Source organism: Nicotiana attenuata, chromosome 9 (assembly GCF_001879085.1).
Source record: "Nicotiana attenuata strain UT chromosome 9, NIATTr2, whole genome shotgun sequence".
NCBI classification, from domain to species: Eukaryota; Viridiplantae; Streptophyta; class Magnoliopsida; order Solanales; family Solanaceae; genus Nicotiana; species Nicotiana attenuata.
The window spans coordinates 24,850,711-24,868,968 of record NC_031997.1 but is presented as its reverse complement, the minus strand read 5'-3'; the positions used below and the strand labels follow the sequence as shown (position 1 = coordinate 24,868,968).

At 37.0% G+C, this 18,258-nt stretch overlaps 1 protein-coding gene across 1 annotated transcript; it reads right to left on the bottom strand.

Moving 5' to 3' along the window:
• Positions 11,692-16,362, bottom strand: LOC109232175 (uncharacterized membrane protein At1g06890-like). Its single transcript, XM_019397854.1, has 8 exons — positions 16,194-16,362; positions 15,089-15,209; positions 14,732-14,916; positions 14,040-14,107; positions 13,823-13,955; positions 13,285-13,446; positions 12,720-12,992; positions 11,692-11,974 (listed from the first exon to the last, which is right to left on the bottom strand). The coding sequence occupies exons 2-8, from the start codon at positions 15,207-15,209 to the stop codon at positions 11,897-11,899; spliced, it is 1,020 nt and encodes a 339-aa protein (XP_019253399.1). The 5' UTR covers positions 16,194-16,362; the 3' UTR covers positions 11,692-11,896.

Genomic DNA, 18,258 nt, shown 5'->3' with positions numbered 1-18,258 from the left:
TGCTACAGCAAGGGGAAATATCAAGTTGAAGATGAATCAGAAGGAAATTTAGATGGATGGAGTAACTTGATAGTAGACCGGATCGACATGGTAAGGATATGATTAATTCTTTGTGTGTGTTCGAGGTAATGAGTTTGTACAAGTACTTTGCAGCAATGCTCTTGGGTTTCGACGGCTTGCTTAGCTTGGTCTAGTTAGAAGGATTCAGTCCTGGCAGTTTAGTTTGTGCAAATGGAATTGGGAGAGTTCTTGTTGGGTTTTACCGTGGTTTGGAGATGTATATTTTCTATGGGCATGCGGAGCATGGGATGTATAGTGATTTTTCTTCTAGATGGGACCAATGGGAGTCCTTGACTAGCTGAGTGCGTAGGTGTCTGTGGCTCGGAAGGGAGATAAAGTTTTTATGTTATCCTCGGATGGTATGGTATATGCGGTATGTCGTGAAGGATAGAGATTTGCATGTGTAAACTTACAGTTCAGTTCTGAAAGGAAGTTCATGAAACCCTTAAGCAGCGGGTAGCCTCAGATAATTAAGGAAATGGTAATGCTAATTAGTAGTGATTTGATAAGAGTATATGTTTCAGTAAAAAGGGCAATGTGATTAGTTGATGACACTTCGGTGGTATTGTGGCACTTTCTTGTTAGATCGACTGGTGATATTCGGGTTTGCTTGGTGGTACAGGGAAATTTTAGAGTATCTATCGTGGAATGATGGGGTATTTAAGGTGTGGTATGCTTTCGGACGGCGAAATTGGGATCAGGTACGATGATTCGTGTGCAATATGGAGTTGGAGACTGAAAATTCTCATGTTCAGGCTATGTTGTGGTTATGGATCGTGTGCATCGGCACCGTTTAGCGGCTATCAGGATTTGGAGGCTCGAGTGGATCCTTCTTTGTTGGTATGTTAGATTTTGGATGTGATATTGGAGTTCAAACTGGTTGTCTCAGTGTTGGGTTATTCTGGACTATTACGCTATGAGCTATGCCGAAAATGCCACGGGTTGAGTGGCGAGGTGCGTTGGATTATGTTCTAGTAGAGTGGGTTATATTTCAAGGACCCAACGGATGGCTGGGAAGGACTGTTTTTCTTGATTGGGCCTTCGTGATGGATGTCAGTGCAGAAGTTTCTACCATTGATTCAGTTCCTGTGTTGAAAGACCTTCGGATGTGTTTCTTGTGGCCGGGCATGTCACCGGGCGAGGTTGTGGATTTCGGTATTGCTTTGGTGCCGGGCATCGTATCGTACGACTCCGGTAGGAGTTATAGCAGTGGAAGAAACAGCTTCAGGCTTCCTTGATAATGAGTTCGTTGGCAGGCCAATGTGGATGTGTGTTCTAGCTTGGGTCGGCTTGGCTGGCCCCGAATCGTATTGTTGAGGGATAGGTTGATTCAATCGTTATTGAGCTTGTTGGTGATATGGGGAAATCTATGAGTGGCCTTTCTGTGTTGTGAGACGTTACGATTTGTTGTTTAGGGGCACATGTGGTGCGGTTCTATTGGGGATTCATAGTGGAAGTCGAGCGGGAAGAGTAGGTGTTGCTCAATGAATGGAGTATCGGTTATGACCTATCGGGTTGCGTGGTATATGTTATTTGTCTCACCATGGGTATGATGATGTGCTTTGGTTCCAGACGTCAAATGGTGCGTGGTTGTCGCTTTCGAGCATAGTGACTTGAGGTATTTTAGGTGGAGCAGTGTTTGGATAGGATCGTGCATTGCCGCGAAGTTATATGGAGATATGATCTTGCAGGATAGATTCGTGTGTTCTATTATATGATGTGAGACGGATTCCCAGCCTTGTGTTGTGAGGGTACTGGTGAGCTTGAGCTACAACTCTTTCAATTGTGTCATTTTCATGATTTGAGTATGTTCGGACTGTTGCTTATTGGTGCGCGTATTATGCCAGTTGTGGCTTAGGCCTCTATTGATGTGTCACGTCACCAGAGTGGTATGTTGGATTAGAGGAGATCGTTGGGATCATTAATGAGTACAAACAGATTCGGTTTCAGTATGTTGGAAGGATAATATCGATGTTCGGCTCAGAAATTTGCTATGGTCTTTGCGAAAGAAGAAGTGGCTTCATGAATGGTTGACCTGAGGAATAGTCATGGCTTACTGTGTGTTTTATTTATATCTGGCAGTATATGAAAGTGTTGGGATGAGACTTTAGTTGATAAGAGGTTTTCTATCGGTATTCGGTTGTTGTGCGCAGCTGCTGTGATTAGAAGATATCGCTACAAGTGTTTGAGTTATGTGGTATATCATGTGATTGCACCTGAGTTAGCAGGTATGGGTTATTACAGCTTGTTCGGGCTTATTCAGAGTATAAATGTGAAATTCTAATCGTATTGATGGGTTCAGAAGTGAAAATGTGGTCTATGATTTATGGGCTAGACTGGATTGTGTAATTTCAGTTAAAAAGGTGTTATCGGACCTATATGAGATAGGGTGACGTGGGATCACCCCCGGGTATATGCATGGTGAGGTTATTCAGCGATTGGTTGGCTTTTAGAACAACTCTGAGTACGTTCGAGGACGAACGTGTGTTTAAGTGGGGGAGGATGTAATGACCCGACCGGTCGTTTTGAGCCTTTTGCGCTTTGATCGCCAGTTCTAGGGCATGACTTGCCCCGTGTAATGCATTATGACTGATGTAGATCGTTGGTTTTGGTTTTCAGGAAAATCGGAATGAATTTGGAAGAACAGTCTCAGTTGAAAGCTTTGAATTTGAAAGGTTTGACCAAGAGTTGACTTAATTGTATATGAGTTCGGATTGGAATTTTTATGATTTGGCTAGCTTCGTTAGGTGATTTATGACTTAGGAGCGCGATCGAAATACATTTTGGAAGTCCGTGGAAGGATTTGGCTTGAATTGGCAAGGTTAGTATTTTGGCGAATTCCGGCTGATAGGTGAGATTTTTATCCGAGGGTCGGATGGAATTCTGAGAGTTGTTGTAGCTTTGTTATGTCATTTGTGATGTGTGTGCAAAATTTCAGGGCATTCGGACGTCGTTTGGTCGGGTTTTTGATCGAAAGTGTATTTCGGAAGTTTTTGGAAACTTAGGCTCGAATTCGATGAATTTCGAGTAATTTGATGTTGTTTGAGGTGTTTTAATGATTGGAACAAGTTTGAATAAGGTTTTAGGGCGTGTTGGTGTTTTTGGTTGAGGTCCCGGAGGCCTCGGGTGAGGTTCGGAAGGTAAATCAGACCATTTTTGCATTTTGGAGTTGCAGATTTTCATCTCAGCTGTTGCAGAAGAAATGGCCTTCGCGATCGCGTGAAGTCCCTCGCTATCGCGTAGAGGGATTTTTTGTTGGCCTAGGTTTGCTCTTCGCGTTCGCAGTGATAGGTTCGCGTTCGCGTAGTTTTGGAGGTGGAAGCTTCGCGATCGCGGTTGTGTGTACGCGTTCGCGTATAAGGATTTGGGGACCCAGTGGATTTGTTCTCCGCGTTCGCATAGGCTGGTCTGCGTTCGCATTAAGTATTTTGAAGCCTTTGGATTTTTTGTGCTTCGCGATCGCGTGGCCTTGGTCGCGATCGCGAAGAAGGATTTGGAGTGCTGGGCAGAATGTTTTTAAGTCAACTTGTCCGCGTTTTTGGGTCTATTTTCACCCATGGCTGCTCGTTTTTTGAGATTTTTGGAGGAGATGAAAGAGGGATTCAAGAGGAAGCGACTTGAGGTAAGAATCTTGGTCTTAAAACTTGATTATATTGTGAAATCCACATAGAAATTCATGGAAACTAAGCCTAAAATTGAAGAACTAGGGCTTGAGAAATTGGACTTTTGAATTGGGATTTGAAGGACCATTTGAGGTCGGAATTGAGAACTTTTGATATGTATGAATTCGTGGGAAGATAAGGAATCTAATGATGTGAAAATTTCTGAGTTTCGAGAAGTGAGCCCGGGGCTCGGGTTTTGGTAATTTCGGGATTTGTGCTCGTAATTGATTGTTTTCGCTTGGGCTTTGTTCCCTTAGTATATTGTGATGTATTCGCTCTGATTTTGGATAGATTCGACGCGCGTGGAGGTCGATTTGAGGAGCAAAGGCGTCGCGAGCTAGAGATTTCGCCGGTTCAAGGTGAGTAATGATTGTAAATGATATCCTAAGGGTTTGAAACCCCAGATTGCACATCGTAGTGCTATATTGAGGTGACTTGCACGCCGGATAGCGAGCGTGGGGTAAAGCACCATTGGGGATTGTGACTTGGTCCGTCCCGATTGATGATTTTACTGTGTAATTGAGTGAAACTTATTTGTTATCAATATGACTTGGGCTGATTGCCATATTTGGGCTTCGTGCCAGCTATTTGAACCCCTTCGGAGATGATCGTTGATATTTCCTCACTGTTTTGATTTTATACTTGAACTCAGTCATGTATTTTTTTTTCACGGTTTTTAAAACTCAGCCAAGTTTACTTGCTTTAACACTTGAAATGATATTTCCAATAATATTTTGGGCTGAGCATCATGTTTATTGTTGCCCGAGTGGCTTATGTGATTTTGTTGACTGAGTTAGGCCGAGGGCCTGTATTGCGAGGATACTTTTNATATATATATATATATATATATATATATATATATATATATATATATATATATATATATATATATATACTGATCGGGTTGCACGCCGCAGCAGTGTTATACTGATACTGGTATGCTGCCAAGGGCCTAGATTTGATGCCACGAGATGGCTTGATATTGCGCTTGGTCCGTAAGGGGCCCCTTCCGGAGTCTGCACACCCCAGTGAGCGCCGTCGACGATAAATGGATCGGGCTGCACGCCGCAGCGGTACTAGTACTGTTCTATGTGTTTACTTTATTTCATTTGTCTGCCATTATCTGTTGTCTGTGTTACTTCGCGGGGTATCTACCTGATTGCCTGGCATTATCTGTTGAGTGAGTGTTGTGCCCGAGGGGCGAATTTCTGTGCTTATCTGCACTAATTGTTTTGCATTTATTCGCATAATCGTTGAAAAAGTCATTTTCAAAAGAGGTTTGAACTGAGCTAAGATGTTTTCTAAAGATTCCACAGCTTCACTGCTTTTTCTCAAGGGGTTTTATACTGGTTCTATACAACATGATGATTTGCCTTACGTGATTTCTTACTGCTCAGTTATTATTTACCTTTATTACTCACTAAGTTGGAGTACTCACTTTACTCCCTGCACCTCGTGTGCAGATGCAGGTATCTATCCACCCGTTAGCGGGATTTGGCTGATCAGAGGTAGAGTTATAGGAGTTAGCGAGGTGACTGCCAGCGTTCGCATCACCGTTTTCCTCTCTTTTGTTCATTATTCTGATTTTATATATTTTAGACCTTTTAGTTGGATTAACACTCTAATAGATGCTTGTGACTTGTGACACCCCGATTAGGGCTGTGTTGGGTTGTATTTCCGCTAATTAATATCATGAAATCATATTTAAACTGTTTATGAACTGTATAACTGCTTAAAAGAGGTGTTCTGGAATGGTCTGGCTGGCCTTGTCTTTACGAGAGGGCGCCATCACGACTGGGGCGGAGTTTGGGTTGTGACAAGTTGGTATCAGAGCTTAGGTTACATAGGTCTCACGAGTCATGAGCAGGTTCAGTAGAGTCTCGCGGATCGGTACGGAGACATCTGTATTTATCCTCGAGAGGCTGCAGAACCTTTAGGAAAACTTCGCATTCTTGAATTCTTATCGTGCGTCCTTGATTCAGCTTGGAAAGTAACTGTTGAAATTCCTTCCATGCGTGCGCATGCGCGCATGAGCGCTCAGTATCAGATGTGCCTTGATGGCTTGTGATTCCCCGATAGAGGGGCGAGGTGTAATCTCTGTGAGTTTATGTTGGGCCAGTCTGGAAGACTTGAGGCCGGATCTTTGCCTATGGCTTGAGCACCGAGGTGCTGACTGTGTGAGTAAGTGTTTTGAACTTATATGTTCGGTATTGTCCCTATTAGTGGAAGTGACGGCTGGATAGCCACATGATGAGTATGTAGTACTGCGAGATGTATCTGTAAGACTTGGAAGTGACGAGGAAGGTCTGCTGGATGATAGATGAACCATTAAGTGTTTGATTTCCATTATGAGTGGATGTGGCCCCGAGTTATGGGCGCGTGAAGAACCTTTTCATGTTTTCCAATTGAGAGTGAAGTAAATTTTATGTTGCGGTACGAGTTCGGACTCAGGAAGACTAAGTAACTGTGTAATGTGTATGACGGTGGAAGGTATATAGAAATGTCATATTGAGGCGAAGTAGGTGGGTTATCTCCTGCGGAGTGTTCTGAAGTGGTGCGATCCATATGTGTATGTTAGAAGATCTCATGTGTAATTGAAAAGTACGTGTTGAAATTTGAAATTTCGGGTCGCTTAAGAGAGTGGGCTTATCGGTTACGGGGGTGAATGCGAGAATTGCAAAAGATTTACAGTATTAGATGATCTGTGTTTTCACAAGCTTATAAATGATTTGAGTTTAATCTCACTATGGTATTGTGGCATTAATAGAGTAACAGTGTTATGAGTTATTGAATGTATCTTGATCTATGGCTTCGAGCCAAGTGGGGGAGTCTGCTGTGAGCAATTGATTGCACAGTTAGGTGCTATGTTGGTTCCAGTTTGGGGTGTACGAGTGAATTAGCTATGGCTAGAGTGAAGGAAATTTTTTTTTCAAAGGTTATACTATGCTTCATAAGGTATGAAAATTTTGGAATGTCTAGAGTTGTTGTTGGTAAAGAATTCTCGGTGCATAGAGCCGGAAGATGCTTGGTTGTATTGGGATGAGGATTTTATTCTGCGGTGTCGGAGTGCCGATGAGGCACGGGTGGTTCTGTTCGTTGGGCCAGGTAAATTGCAGTTTGAATAAGAGTGAATGACTTGCGAGAATGGTTCTAATGTGTTCAAGAGTCTGCATACATCAATTGAGTATTCTAATGTTACATATGCGGTTAGAAGCTGTGTTTTCGTTGGAAGAGGTCAAGACTTGTGGTATTCCTATGTTAATTGTGGGATTCTAGGTATCAGTATCAGGAAAGTAAAGGTAACGAATTTAGATTCACAGGAAGTTCTGCAGAGTAAAGTATTCTGGAATGTGGTGTTTCGAGGAATAGTTAAGGGAGTATTTAGTGGTTATGGATTTCGGACAGTGTGGTTTTATGCTTGGGTCTCGTGTGGTAAGCCTGGATTGAGGAATTGTGGTGCTACAGCAAGGGGAAATATCAAGTTGAAGATGAATCAGAAGGAAATTTAGATGGATGGAGTAACTTGATAGTAGACCGGATCGACATGGTAAGGATATGATTAATTCTTTGTGTGTGTTCGAGGTAATGAGTTTGTACAAGTACTTTGCAGCAATGCTCTTGGGTTTCGACGGCTTGCTTAGCTTGGTCTAGTTAGAAGGATTCAGTCCTGGCAGTTTAGTTTGTGCAAATGGAATTGGGAGAGTTCTTGTTGGGTTTTACCGTGGTTTGGAGATGTATATTTTCTATGGGCATGCGGAGCATGGGATGTATAGTGATTTTTCTTCTAGATGGGACCAATGGGAGTCCTTGACTAGCTGAGTGCGTAGGTGTCTGTGGNGTGGAGGAGGAATCGTTGAAGGAGGAACAATGGAAGTAGTAAAAATAGCCTGGGGAGGAACAGAAACAGCCATGATTGGCAAAGAAGGAGTCACAGGAATGGAAGTGGCAAAAGAAGCCAGGGGTGCTTCATCAGAAACCGGACCAAAATCTTCACTACCAAACCCACGATCAAAAAGCTGCTCAACAGAATCATGAGGAGCAGCGGGAACATCATCAACATCATCATCAGGATCACCACCGAGGCTTCAATAGACTCGGTGAGAGGAATAGAATGGCGGGGAGATGCTTCATCATCAGAGATAATACGTCTACGAGCCCACGACCTCGTTATCAATGAACCCTCATCTTCCTCCTCTTCAGAGTCTTGGCCATCAACGGTTTTTCTTTTCGATGAAGAACCCAAAATTATTTCCTGGGCCTTTTCCAAAGAGATACGAGAAGCCGCGATCGCCTCGGCAGTAATCCCTCAAATTGCAAATCCTGATAAAAAGAAGGATTAAAATAAGTTCAGAGAAAAAAAAAGCAATATGTGAAATTAAAAAAAAGACTCTTACCGTGAGTTTTTACTTTCCAACCAAATCGTTGGGAAAGAGCCTTCCAAGACCTACCCTCCATTGGGGCAGCATTCAAGATTTTTCCTACCCAAATACGGAAATTGGGAATATCATCCACAATTCCCATGGTTACTGAAAAAGAAAAGGAAAATTAAAATAAATAATCATCAAAATTAAAGGGAAAAAGGTACGAGAAAATTACTCACGTGCAAAATTTCACTTCTCGGGAAAGGGAACGTTTTTCTCACCCACCAAACCAACGGTGGGCGCAGCAACAAACCGGGCATACCAGCCACGGTCTCTGTCATCCTCTGGACTAACCAGAACTCTTTTGCTCCTAGCTACTAATGTGAAAACACCATTGCGAAAGAGTCTGGGGGAGTAAAGATGAATTAGATGGGAGAAAGTGAAAGGCACACCGGCCACATTGCTCAAATGCCTCAAACAGGCAACAACCCTCCATACAATAGGGCCTATCTGACCTAAACATACGTCGAAAAAATGACAGAATTCTAGGATGACCGGGTCAATAGCAGGTTTGAATCCCAAGGTAAAAGGATATGTATAAATAAAGGAAAATCCCGTCAAATAAGAGGTGATTCTTTGGTTCGCATTAGGGATTATGATGGGAAAATCCTGACTCCAATGACAGTCTTTACGAACTAAAGGAATCAGACCTTCAATGATCTGAGTTGGGTAAATATCAGCATGATTTAAGGAAGATACTTGGTTTCTAAGAGACTCTCTATCATTATAGAAGGAAAATTCCGCAGGAATTATCTCCTCTACTAGAGGTTCACGAAGAGGCTCAGAGGATTCCTTACCTCTAGAGGAAGATCTATGTGAAACAGAACCTCTGGTTCTAGAAGAAGGGCCAGAACTAGATGAAGGAAGAGAAGAACCGCGTGTAGATGAAGACCCTAAATTACGTAATCTACCACCTCCTCTTCTACTCCTATTAGAAGCAGAAGGAAAGCTATCAACTATGGAGACTCTCCTAGGGTTAGGGTTTGGTGAAGCCATGGCAGTACGAGGAAATTGAAGAACAAGAGTTGAATATTCTGAAAGCCTTGAACTTTATGTGAGAAAGACAAAAATAAGAACTATATTTATATTAACAAGCAACCATCAAAGGAAAAGGTGCAATGATAGAAATGTTATAATGAGAACTGTCACTTCGTGTTTAGTGAAGCCGTAAAAAAGCCTTGAAAAGCGCTGCAAAACTGCAGAACCAATGAAATGGTGCCACGTGTCATGAGCATTAAAATGGAAGTGACAATTGAAGCGTCAAATCAATTATAGCATTAATGGCGGCAAATATTCCCGCTTTTATAAAATCCACTTCCCAAATATTCAATTGATGAATAATTGGCAAGTGGGGGGACTATCTGTATTGGAAAAAATTGAGTTTACATATTAAAGTGATTGAAGGATGACGTGTCATGACACGAAGGCTGGTCAAAAGAATAATGATAAGCAAAGAGGCACGGGTTGCAACAGATACGAGTGGAAACACAAGAGAGATACGGGACGATATTCAAAAAGACTCGACGCTCGTACCTATTTAAGTATAAAAGCTGAGAAGAGTGAACCTGACAGTGCAGAAGAGTCCAGATACAGTATTTAATAAACATTAAATACTGAACGTTAGAGAATTTGTATTAAACTACAATGATTATGTAACGTAGCTTTTAATGCCTTTAATCGGCCATAATGACCTTATTATGACAAAGGCAAAACGTATAACTTAGAAATAGCTATAAAAGGGAGAAGACTAATCATTTGTAAGGACACACAATATCATCTGAATATACTGGTTTACTTTATTTTCTACTATCTATTGGTTATCAAAATCCATTTCTTTTATTCATTTCCGATTATTAGTAACCCGAGTTCTTCTAAAAATAAAGCTTTGACTTAAATTCCATTTTTTTGGTTAAACATCTATGATATGTCTGTCACTCATCACTGTGAGGAGGAACAATCACCTAGTTCATTGTTAATTGGGTGAACACTTCTCCTATTTACTTAAATGTCATTTATTGTTATATATTTCTAGTTACTTCTCCATTCTTACATATATCTTTCGAAACACATATTGAGTGCTACTGTCGATTCTCTACTAGATCTGTCTAAACGTTAGTCATATTGCCAGAACTCACATCCAGAGATATCAGCATTAACTAGGTTTTACCTATTATTACACGAATATAATCGTTTTAACGAGAAATTGCACTTTTTGGTCAAACAATCTTCAATTTAACTCTCCATTAAAATTTAACTAAACATACATCAATTTTACCAATTACTGATTTTACTGACGTATATATAATCTTACAACTTGAAGAAAAAATGTGCATAGTTTAGCAGGACTTTGAAAATGAAAGCAAAAGAGCGTTGTTTAAAACTTTATAATGATTGGTTTGGAGTAAAAACTACAGCTTTATAAGGCAAAGAATAGTATACCAATTTTAAAATTGTAATTTCGTCATTTCAGAAATCTACGTGCTGGCAAATTTGCCAGCAAAAATACTTTAAGACGTAACAGCCATTAGAAATTAGAATAGTCCTGAATTTATTCAAATGCTTTGGAAACCGGACCGTTGACCTGATGTGAACCATTAGTTTTGCCATTTAACTATTACTTCCTCTTGTCCACTTTAACTAATTTTTTAGTAATTTTTTTTGTGGTTTATAATATTTGAATTTTTAAAATATCAAAAAAGAATTAATATTTTTTTTCTTAAAGTTGCCCCTAATTAAAGAGTCTAGGAGTATTTATTATATTTTCAATAAGCAAATTAATGCTAATATGGTCAATTACATTGTTAATTAATACTAAAAGATATATCCCTTAATATGTGTGAAAATAACTAAAAAAAATCACCTAAAATGGACCGGAGGGAGCAATACACATTATTGTTTCTTTTCTTATTTGGTTGGAACTTGAAATTTGTAACAAATAATTGCTATAGTATCGAATTTTGCTGAATGCATTTAACAATTCTAATCTTGCTCGTAGACTGTATGAACAATTCTTATTCCATTGAGAATATTGAACTCCATTCATCTCATTTTGTAGTACGGTGTGACGGATTATGGAATTCCAGATATTACTTTTAGATGTTATATTAATGATACTGAAGAATATTTAAGCAACAATAAAAATTAAATTTAAAATTAAACATTTGATTAGAGTTACTTAATAGAATTGAATTCCTATAAAGTTATGAGGGTACATTAAATAAGTTGTAGAATGACGTGAAACATGTGGGACGTTACAAAATTTAACGAGCTCTTTAGTGAATAATGTTAAGCACTTGTGTCCCAAAATTAAAATTTATGATATATTGGCTAATTACTAAATAACAGCCCTTTAGAGTGGCTTATTCACAAATAGTTTTTCTTTCATCTAATTTTTCTAAAAATTAAATTGGGAGATATGAAAGTCGGAAGAGAAGACAGTAAGAACTGAACCCATACCTTTTATATGGAAGATTCATTCATCTATCACAAGAATATAAATTTTAGTCGTGAAAACATGACACAAGAATTAAAACACAATAGGCCATATATGATGTAACGAAGAATTTTTCTTAATTGCATTTGTCTACATGTAAGAAGTAAAAAATACAAATCTAGCAATGACCAAATCTTGGAACGAAGAGTGCAGGGTATTTTATGAGCCAAAAATCATTTACATCCATCTAGTGGAATGTCTCTCAATTGAAAATAAAAATTCTTTGTTCAAAAACATCTTCATGACTTCAACCCTAAAATTTAAACAAGGGAGTTATTTTCTTTAACTTGGCCATTCTTCCCAGCTAGAAGTGGTGCAGTGGTATCTTTATCTTTAACCTGAGATAACAACAAAAATACAAATTTTAGAACGAATATGTTTTATAGCACAAAGTACAACATCTTCAAATCGTTATGAGAAGGAGGGCTAACTGCACAAACAACCATTTTTAGGGCTGATATTAAGAAATTAACCAATACTTATTTGTCCTGAAATTTTGAACTAGAACTTTTAGTGGGCGTTTGGACATAAGATTGTAAAATTTCGAAAAAAAGTAGCAAAAAAAATTCAAGTGAAAATGATATTTATAGAAGAATTAGACCAAATAACCGCCCACCCCATCTCTTAAACTAAAAATGGCCGCGTGTATATATATATATAATATATGTATAACTGTGTATAATCAATGTATACCGGCTACAAAAAACATTGAATTTAGCCAGCTATTTGTGTAACAAGCCCATATTTATAAGTGTTTGGATATGAATATAATTTTGGGTTGTTTTCGAATTTTTGTGAGTGATCTGAAGTGAAAACTTTGAAAATAGCATTTTGGAGTTTTTCAAATTTTCGAAAAATTCCGAAATTCATCTTCAAGTAAAAATTGAAATTTTTATGGCCAAATACTGATTTCGAAAAAAGTGAAATTTTTTTCGAAAAAATAATCTTTTTTTAATGGCCAAACGGGCCCTTAATTTGAAAAATTAAAAAATTATAATTCAGGACACATTAGTTAATTCCTAAATAACAACCATTTAGAGTGGCTACCTGGTGTTATTTCTACGAAGAGGAAGAATGACTTACTTGAGTCATGGAAGAAAGGTCTCCAACTTGTTTCCTTTTGGTTTCATTGACACAAAAATAGGAATACAATCCCATTCCAACAATGGCTACAAGAATTCCAATAATGTTTCTTGAAGTGAAAGGATCATGTAGCAATGTATATCCAAATGCTAAAACCAAACATGTTTTAAGGTGGCCTAACACTTGATATGTAACTGGTGATGTTTTTCCAATCACTAAAAATGTGCTGAAATTCACTGATACAGCAATCAAACATGACAACAATATAAATCCCTGCATTTGAGAAACACATTGTTAAAATTTTAGTACAAGATAATAGATGTTAATTTAAGAATATAATGTACCACCAAAAGATATGGTGCAGCGAATGGGGCTGCTCTTCCCTTAATCATAGGTCTCGGGTTCGAGCCCTGCGTATGGGAAAATCCTTAGTAGGGAGCGTTTCTCCCCACATGAGGCCTTACGCAGCGGGAATCTGGATATAGTCGGACTCCAATGCGGATACCGGACACAGAATGGAAACCAAAAAAATTTAAGAATATTTATGTATAGTGTTTTTTCTTACCACAACAATAGGAGAATATTTGTAGGCAAAGACACTCTGTTTGGTAAGGAATTGATCAACTACAGGCCCTGATACAAATAGAATAGCTGCTTGGAAAGGGGCTGATTGATACAACAATTGAGTTGATGAGATGTTGAGCCTCTTTTGAATTGTGTTGGTCAGCTGAATTTGAGGTTAAGTCAAATTACAAAATAAAAAAAAGGTTAATTTCTATATACTGATAGTGTAAAAACTTTTACATTATCAAGTCATTTAAAGATAACTACAAGTAACCAGAGACGGACCCATGATTTTTACGCGACGGGAGCACAATATTCTGCTCAACCAGTGCCTCCTAAAGGTTAAATTAACTGTTTTCAAGGTGTATATATATATACAAGTTTTTTGTTGAAGCTTACGGGGTCAGGTGACCCCTCATTATAATATATAGGTCCGCTTCTCCAAGTAACCGACCATAAATAGTTTACTATAACAAGTTACCGTAAAATATACTGATAATGTAAAATTCGTTACGTCCGGTTAAGCATAAAAAGGATACAATTTGTCCAACGCAAGTTGTAACAATGGCGAGAAGGGAGAGAATTGTTCCAACAAAATTGAGCTGAAGATCAGTAATGGAGGCATAGCCAACTCCGATCAGCAGAACGAACAGAGCCAACTTAATATTTCGGCTGCAACAGACAATGATTAGTGAACCAACAGTAACAAATGTATTTTATTTTGCAATTTAGTTAAAATATATAATAATGGATTACCTGAATTGCTTTTTCAAGAAAATGGTTTCTAATAGTACGGTAAAAGGTATAATTGCTAGTTTTGTCATCTGCAAACACAATGGAAAAAAGCATACAAAGAAATTAGCACCTTATTTATAAGCGTGGCTCTTCTATTGCTTGTCAGGTACAGAAGCGGATTCAAAATTTAGAGTTATCAATTCAGCTTAGACGTAATATATGTATATTAGAGGTGCCAAAATTAGCTCACTTTTCGGTAATCCACCTAAGTTTAAACGGGTTTATGATCCATTTTTCTTGAATTGACTTAATTGAATCCGAAATGACCTATCAAACTATTTAATCAGATAGTTAAGTCAAAATGCAGCAACCATATCCAAATATACAAAATAAAATTTGGAGATTGAGAAATATGTGTAATTTTTAAGAACTTAGGCTAACAATTAATTTAAGCAAAATATATTAGTTTTTTTTTCTTCAAATAAAAGAAGAGAGTGTGTGGAGTCATATTGACCGGATTAGATTATGACCGTTATTTGATTCATCTTGACTCAACCAAATATCGGACAAGTTGGGTCATGATTTGTTTATTGATTTGACCTGTTTTGACCTAATTCTCGTCCATTTGCCACCTCTAAATTTGTGTATCACATCACATGCACACACTAATAATACATTACAAAAATATGTAATAGTTTGGCATTGATTTATACCTGGTAAAAGCCAATGGAATTAAAGCCAAGGCTAAGGTTGAGAAAGCCAATGGATACACCATTCAAGATACCAAAAAGCATCACAGTCTTCATATCAATAGGCTTGTTTTCAAAGAAATTGAATTTCAGTGCCACGTGGAGTGTGCAGTATGTCACCATTAGATGCCAACTTGTTAATGTTGTGGCTATAATCAAAATAAATAAATATATGCATTAATAATCTTGAAATAATAAATAATTGAATCTTGAATATTATATTGAAAGTTCGATAAGTACTATGATAAGATTATATATTTTATATTGATTAAAATTCTACCAAATGCCAAAAGTGTAAGTTATAGGAAAATGAAATATTACCAAAGGGAAAACCAAGATTACTCATCAAAGCTTTGTTGCAAATAACAATAGAAACTGAAGATGCCACTGATAGAAACAGTGCTCCCACCACACCCAACTGAAAGCTTGTCATTTCTCCCATCTTCATCAACCAAAAGAAACACAAAATATTAGAAGAAACAATAACATACGCAGTGTAATCTCATATAGTGGAGTCTGAAGAGGGTAGTGTGAAGTGGCGTCGCATGATTTTACATAAGCAATGTCACAATTTAAAGAAATATGCAAATAAATAAATCACAATAACGAAAAGCGCGGTATCATTTTCTAGATGTATCCCCAATATTTTTATTTTTCTTATAAATATCTAGTGAAAAATTTCGACCAAGTGGTGTCCCGTGACACCGCATGATAAGGTACATACGCTTTGGTAGTGTGTACGCAGACCTTACCCTTACCGTGTAGAGGTAGAAAGGCTACTTCCAATAGACCCTCGGCTCAATGAACACATAAGCACAATAATAATGAAAAAAAGGATAGTGTAGAAGCAATAAAAAAGAAGCTGTAATAACAACAAGATAATAACATGACCGAAATGAAAGAAACAACATGTAGTAATCGAAGAAAATCAGAAAAAAACCACCTTATAATCTTTTTCTATCTTTGATTAATATGAAAAAAATTGGACAATTTATCATACTCTAAAATATGCCTTAATTATGTTACTCTTATAAACTATTCTTTTGGGAAAAGGTGAATGAATCTAAGCATCCGACAAAAGTCATAATAAAAACAAGAAGATGAATTCACAAAACATTTATTTTAGGTAATAATATTAATGTCCGGCAAAAAGAAAATTTATGTGTCTTAGCACCATGTATTTTTGCATGTTTCATGATTTCAACTTAAACCTTAACTATGACTAAATATCTTTGACACTGAAGAGCCAAACTCAAAACGGGCCGGAAATGTCCATTTTTTTGTTCGTGCTAATCTTAACTTTACAAATTGTCAGCTTCTGTCTTAACGAACAAAATGTGTACGTGCAAAACACGATCAAAATTAACACAATAAAAAGATTAAAACAAGATCAAGAAATTAAGACATTGTAGATATATAAATATACCTTTTCAAATAATATTGATGATGATTACACAAATAAAGTTAAGCTCCTACAGCTCCACGTACAAATGAAATTTGAAGAACTTGGAGAGATGATTAAGTTTTTCTTTGTTGGGTGTGGGGTTTTTTGAAGGGGGGAAAGGAAGAGCTTTGTGTCTTGAATGAGAATGTAGAAGAAAAATTGCAAGCCTTTATTTACAACTTATGTGGAGTGTGTGGTTGGTGCTAACGTCGTTAATTTTAGCTGTGGTTGGTCTTCTAGGCCTAACGGTTGATGAACATCTTTAAACTTATTATACTATAGTATTCGGCTTACGCATATCTCGACTAATTTACTAGTAACTGTTACTTTCTACCAGCACAAATATTAGGTAGCTTTGTCGATCCATCGAGGTTCAAACAGATGGAAAGAAATAACCTAGTATTTTTTTTTTATGTCCAATGGAATTTTAGATAAATTTTTACACATTATTTAGCATATTACTAATTTCACTTATTATTAATAGTTATATATAGTTAATTTTTTAAAATTTAATATATAAATATTATCATACACTAACAATGTATAAAAATTGAACCCCTTTTTGATATCTTGTATATTACAGTACGCGAACAGTTTGCATGTATTTCGAACCTTATAGTTTTTGTGTCCACTAGCACTTCTAAATAGATTTTTACACAATCAATATAATTTGCATGTCTTATTAATTACCAGATTACTAATTCTACTAATTATTGTTAATAATTTTATATACTTATTATTTAAAATTTAATAATATAAAAGTTATTGTACTGACAATGTATAGAAGTTGAACCCTTTCTAAAGTCGAAGCTAAACGACTAATATAAGCAAAGCTATTTGACTGACTTTAGGTTACAAATATTCCTATTAAGCTAACACCCCAAGATATTGGACTAATCATTCACAGAACAAAGCAAGAAATTATTTATTTTTTAAATAAAACATGCATTTTTTTTCCTTTTCCTAATTCTGATATTTTAGCTAATACATGTACTTACGTTTACTAAACATCTACATAGATCTCCTAACAAGAAACATAATAATTGACATGGCAACGGGCGTGGTTTTATTATATGTTTCATTTAAACCTAATCACGAATCAAATATGGAGTTAAATTAGTCGAATATTAAACAACAAACAATGTAATAATCTCGAATCCTTAATGATTTTCCCTTTCTTAATTACACTGAGAGAGTGAGATTTTGATAATATTTTAAAGAATTGTTGGCTCACCTAATTAGGAGATAAATAAACTAGTCTTAATACAGAAGCTAGAAAGGTGAAGTGAACATTTCATTATGTGACAGTGTACCTGCCAATACTAGCAAAAACCGTTGGCACTAAACCAAATGTGTTTGGTGAGAATATAAGACTTTAATTTTACTCCAAATATGATGAATCTCCATCCATGCGTTCTATATAAAATGGAAAATAATGTGTAAAAGCCGTATAATAATAAGATTGTTGATAAATTCATTTTATATAATAATAAAAAAGATTATACATGCGTTTTTCAGCTCATTTCTTTTGTATTTTGTACTTCTTACAAAAGATAATTCTATTTCTTGAGAATTAAGGGATCAATATATTTTGAAGGTTTAATTTCAATGTAGGCTAGCACTCTGTGTGTGTGTAAAGGTTGATGTGATGACTAGGTCCATAATCAATTTCATATTTTAGTCAATGCCTTCAAGCTTCTGGAAGTATTATAAGCTGTCTTGTGTATGTCAATCCCTTTAATTGAAGGAAATTTATTACTTTTGATATTTGTTGATTATGAGATGATTTATGTTGTATAAATGATTTGTTAGTAGACTGTATTTGTAAAATAATTCTGGAAATATAAATGAGTATAAACAGAAATGAACATAAACAGAAATGACATAAAACCAATTCGAGCCCACTGAATTCACAGTGTTTCCTTAAGGAATTTAATCCCCTCCTAGTACCCAAGTTTATGGATTATTTCCTCCCAGGATAGAACGAATTACACACTGGTGTAGTGATACTTCAAACCCCAGTGTTTCAGCGAACACAAAGTTCGGT

What these genes read in the sequence shown, in the direction of transcription:
- LOC109232175 (XM_019397854.1), bottom strand. Translation starts at nt 15,209, where the DNA reads ATGGGAGAAATGACAAGCTTTCAGTTGGGTGTGGTGGGAGCACTGTTT. An exon ending in TTCTTGAAAAAGCAATTCAG is followed by an intron (nt 13,956 to 14,039) that starts GTAATCCATTAT and finishes TGTCTGTTGCAG; the next exon opens with CCGAAATATTAAGTTGGCTC. An exon ending in CAACTTGCGTTGGACAAATT is followed by an intron (nt 13,447 to 13,822) that starts GTATCCTTTTTA and finishes CCTCAAATTCAG; the next exon opens with CTGACCAACACAATTCAAAA.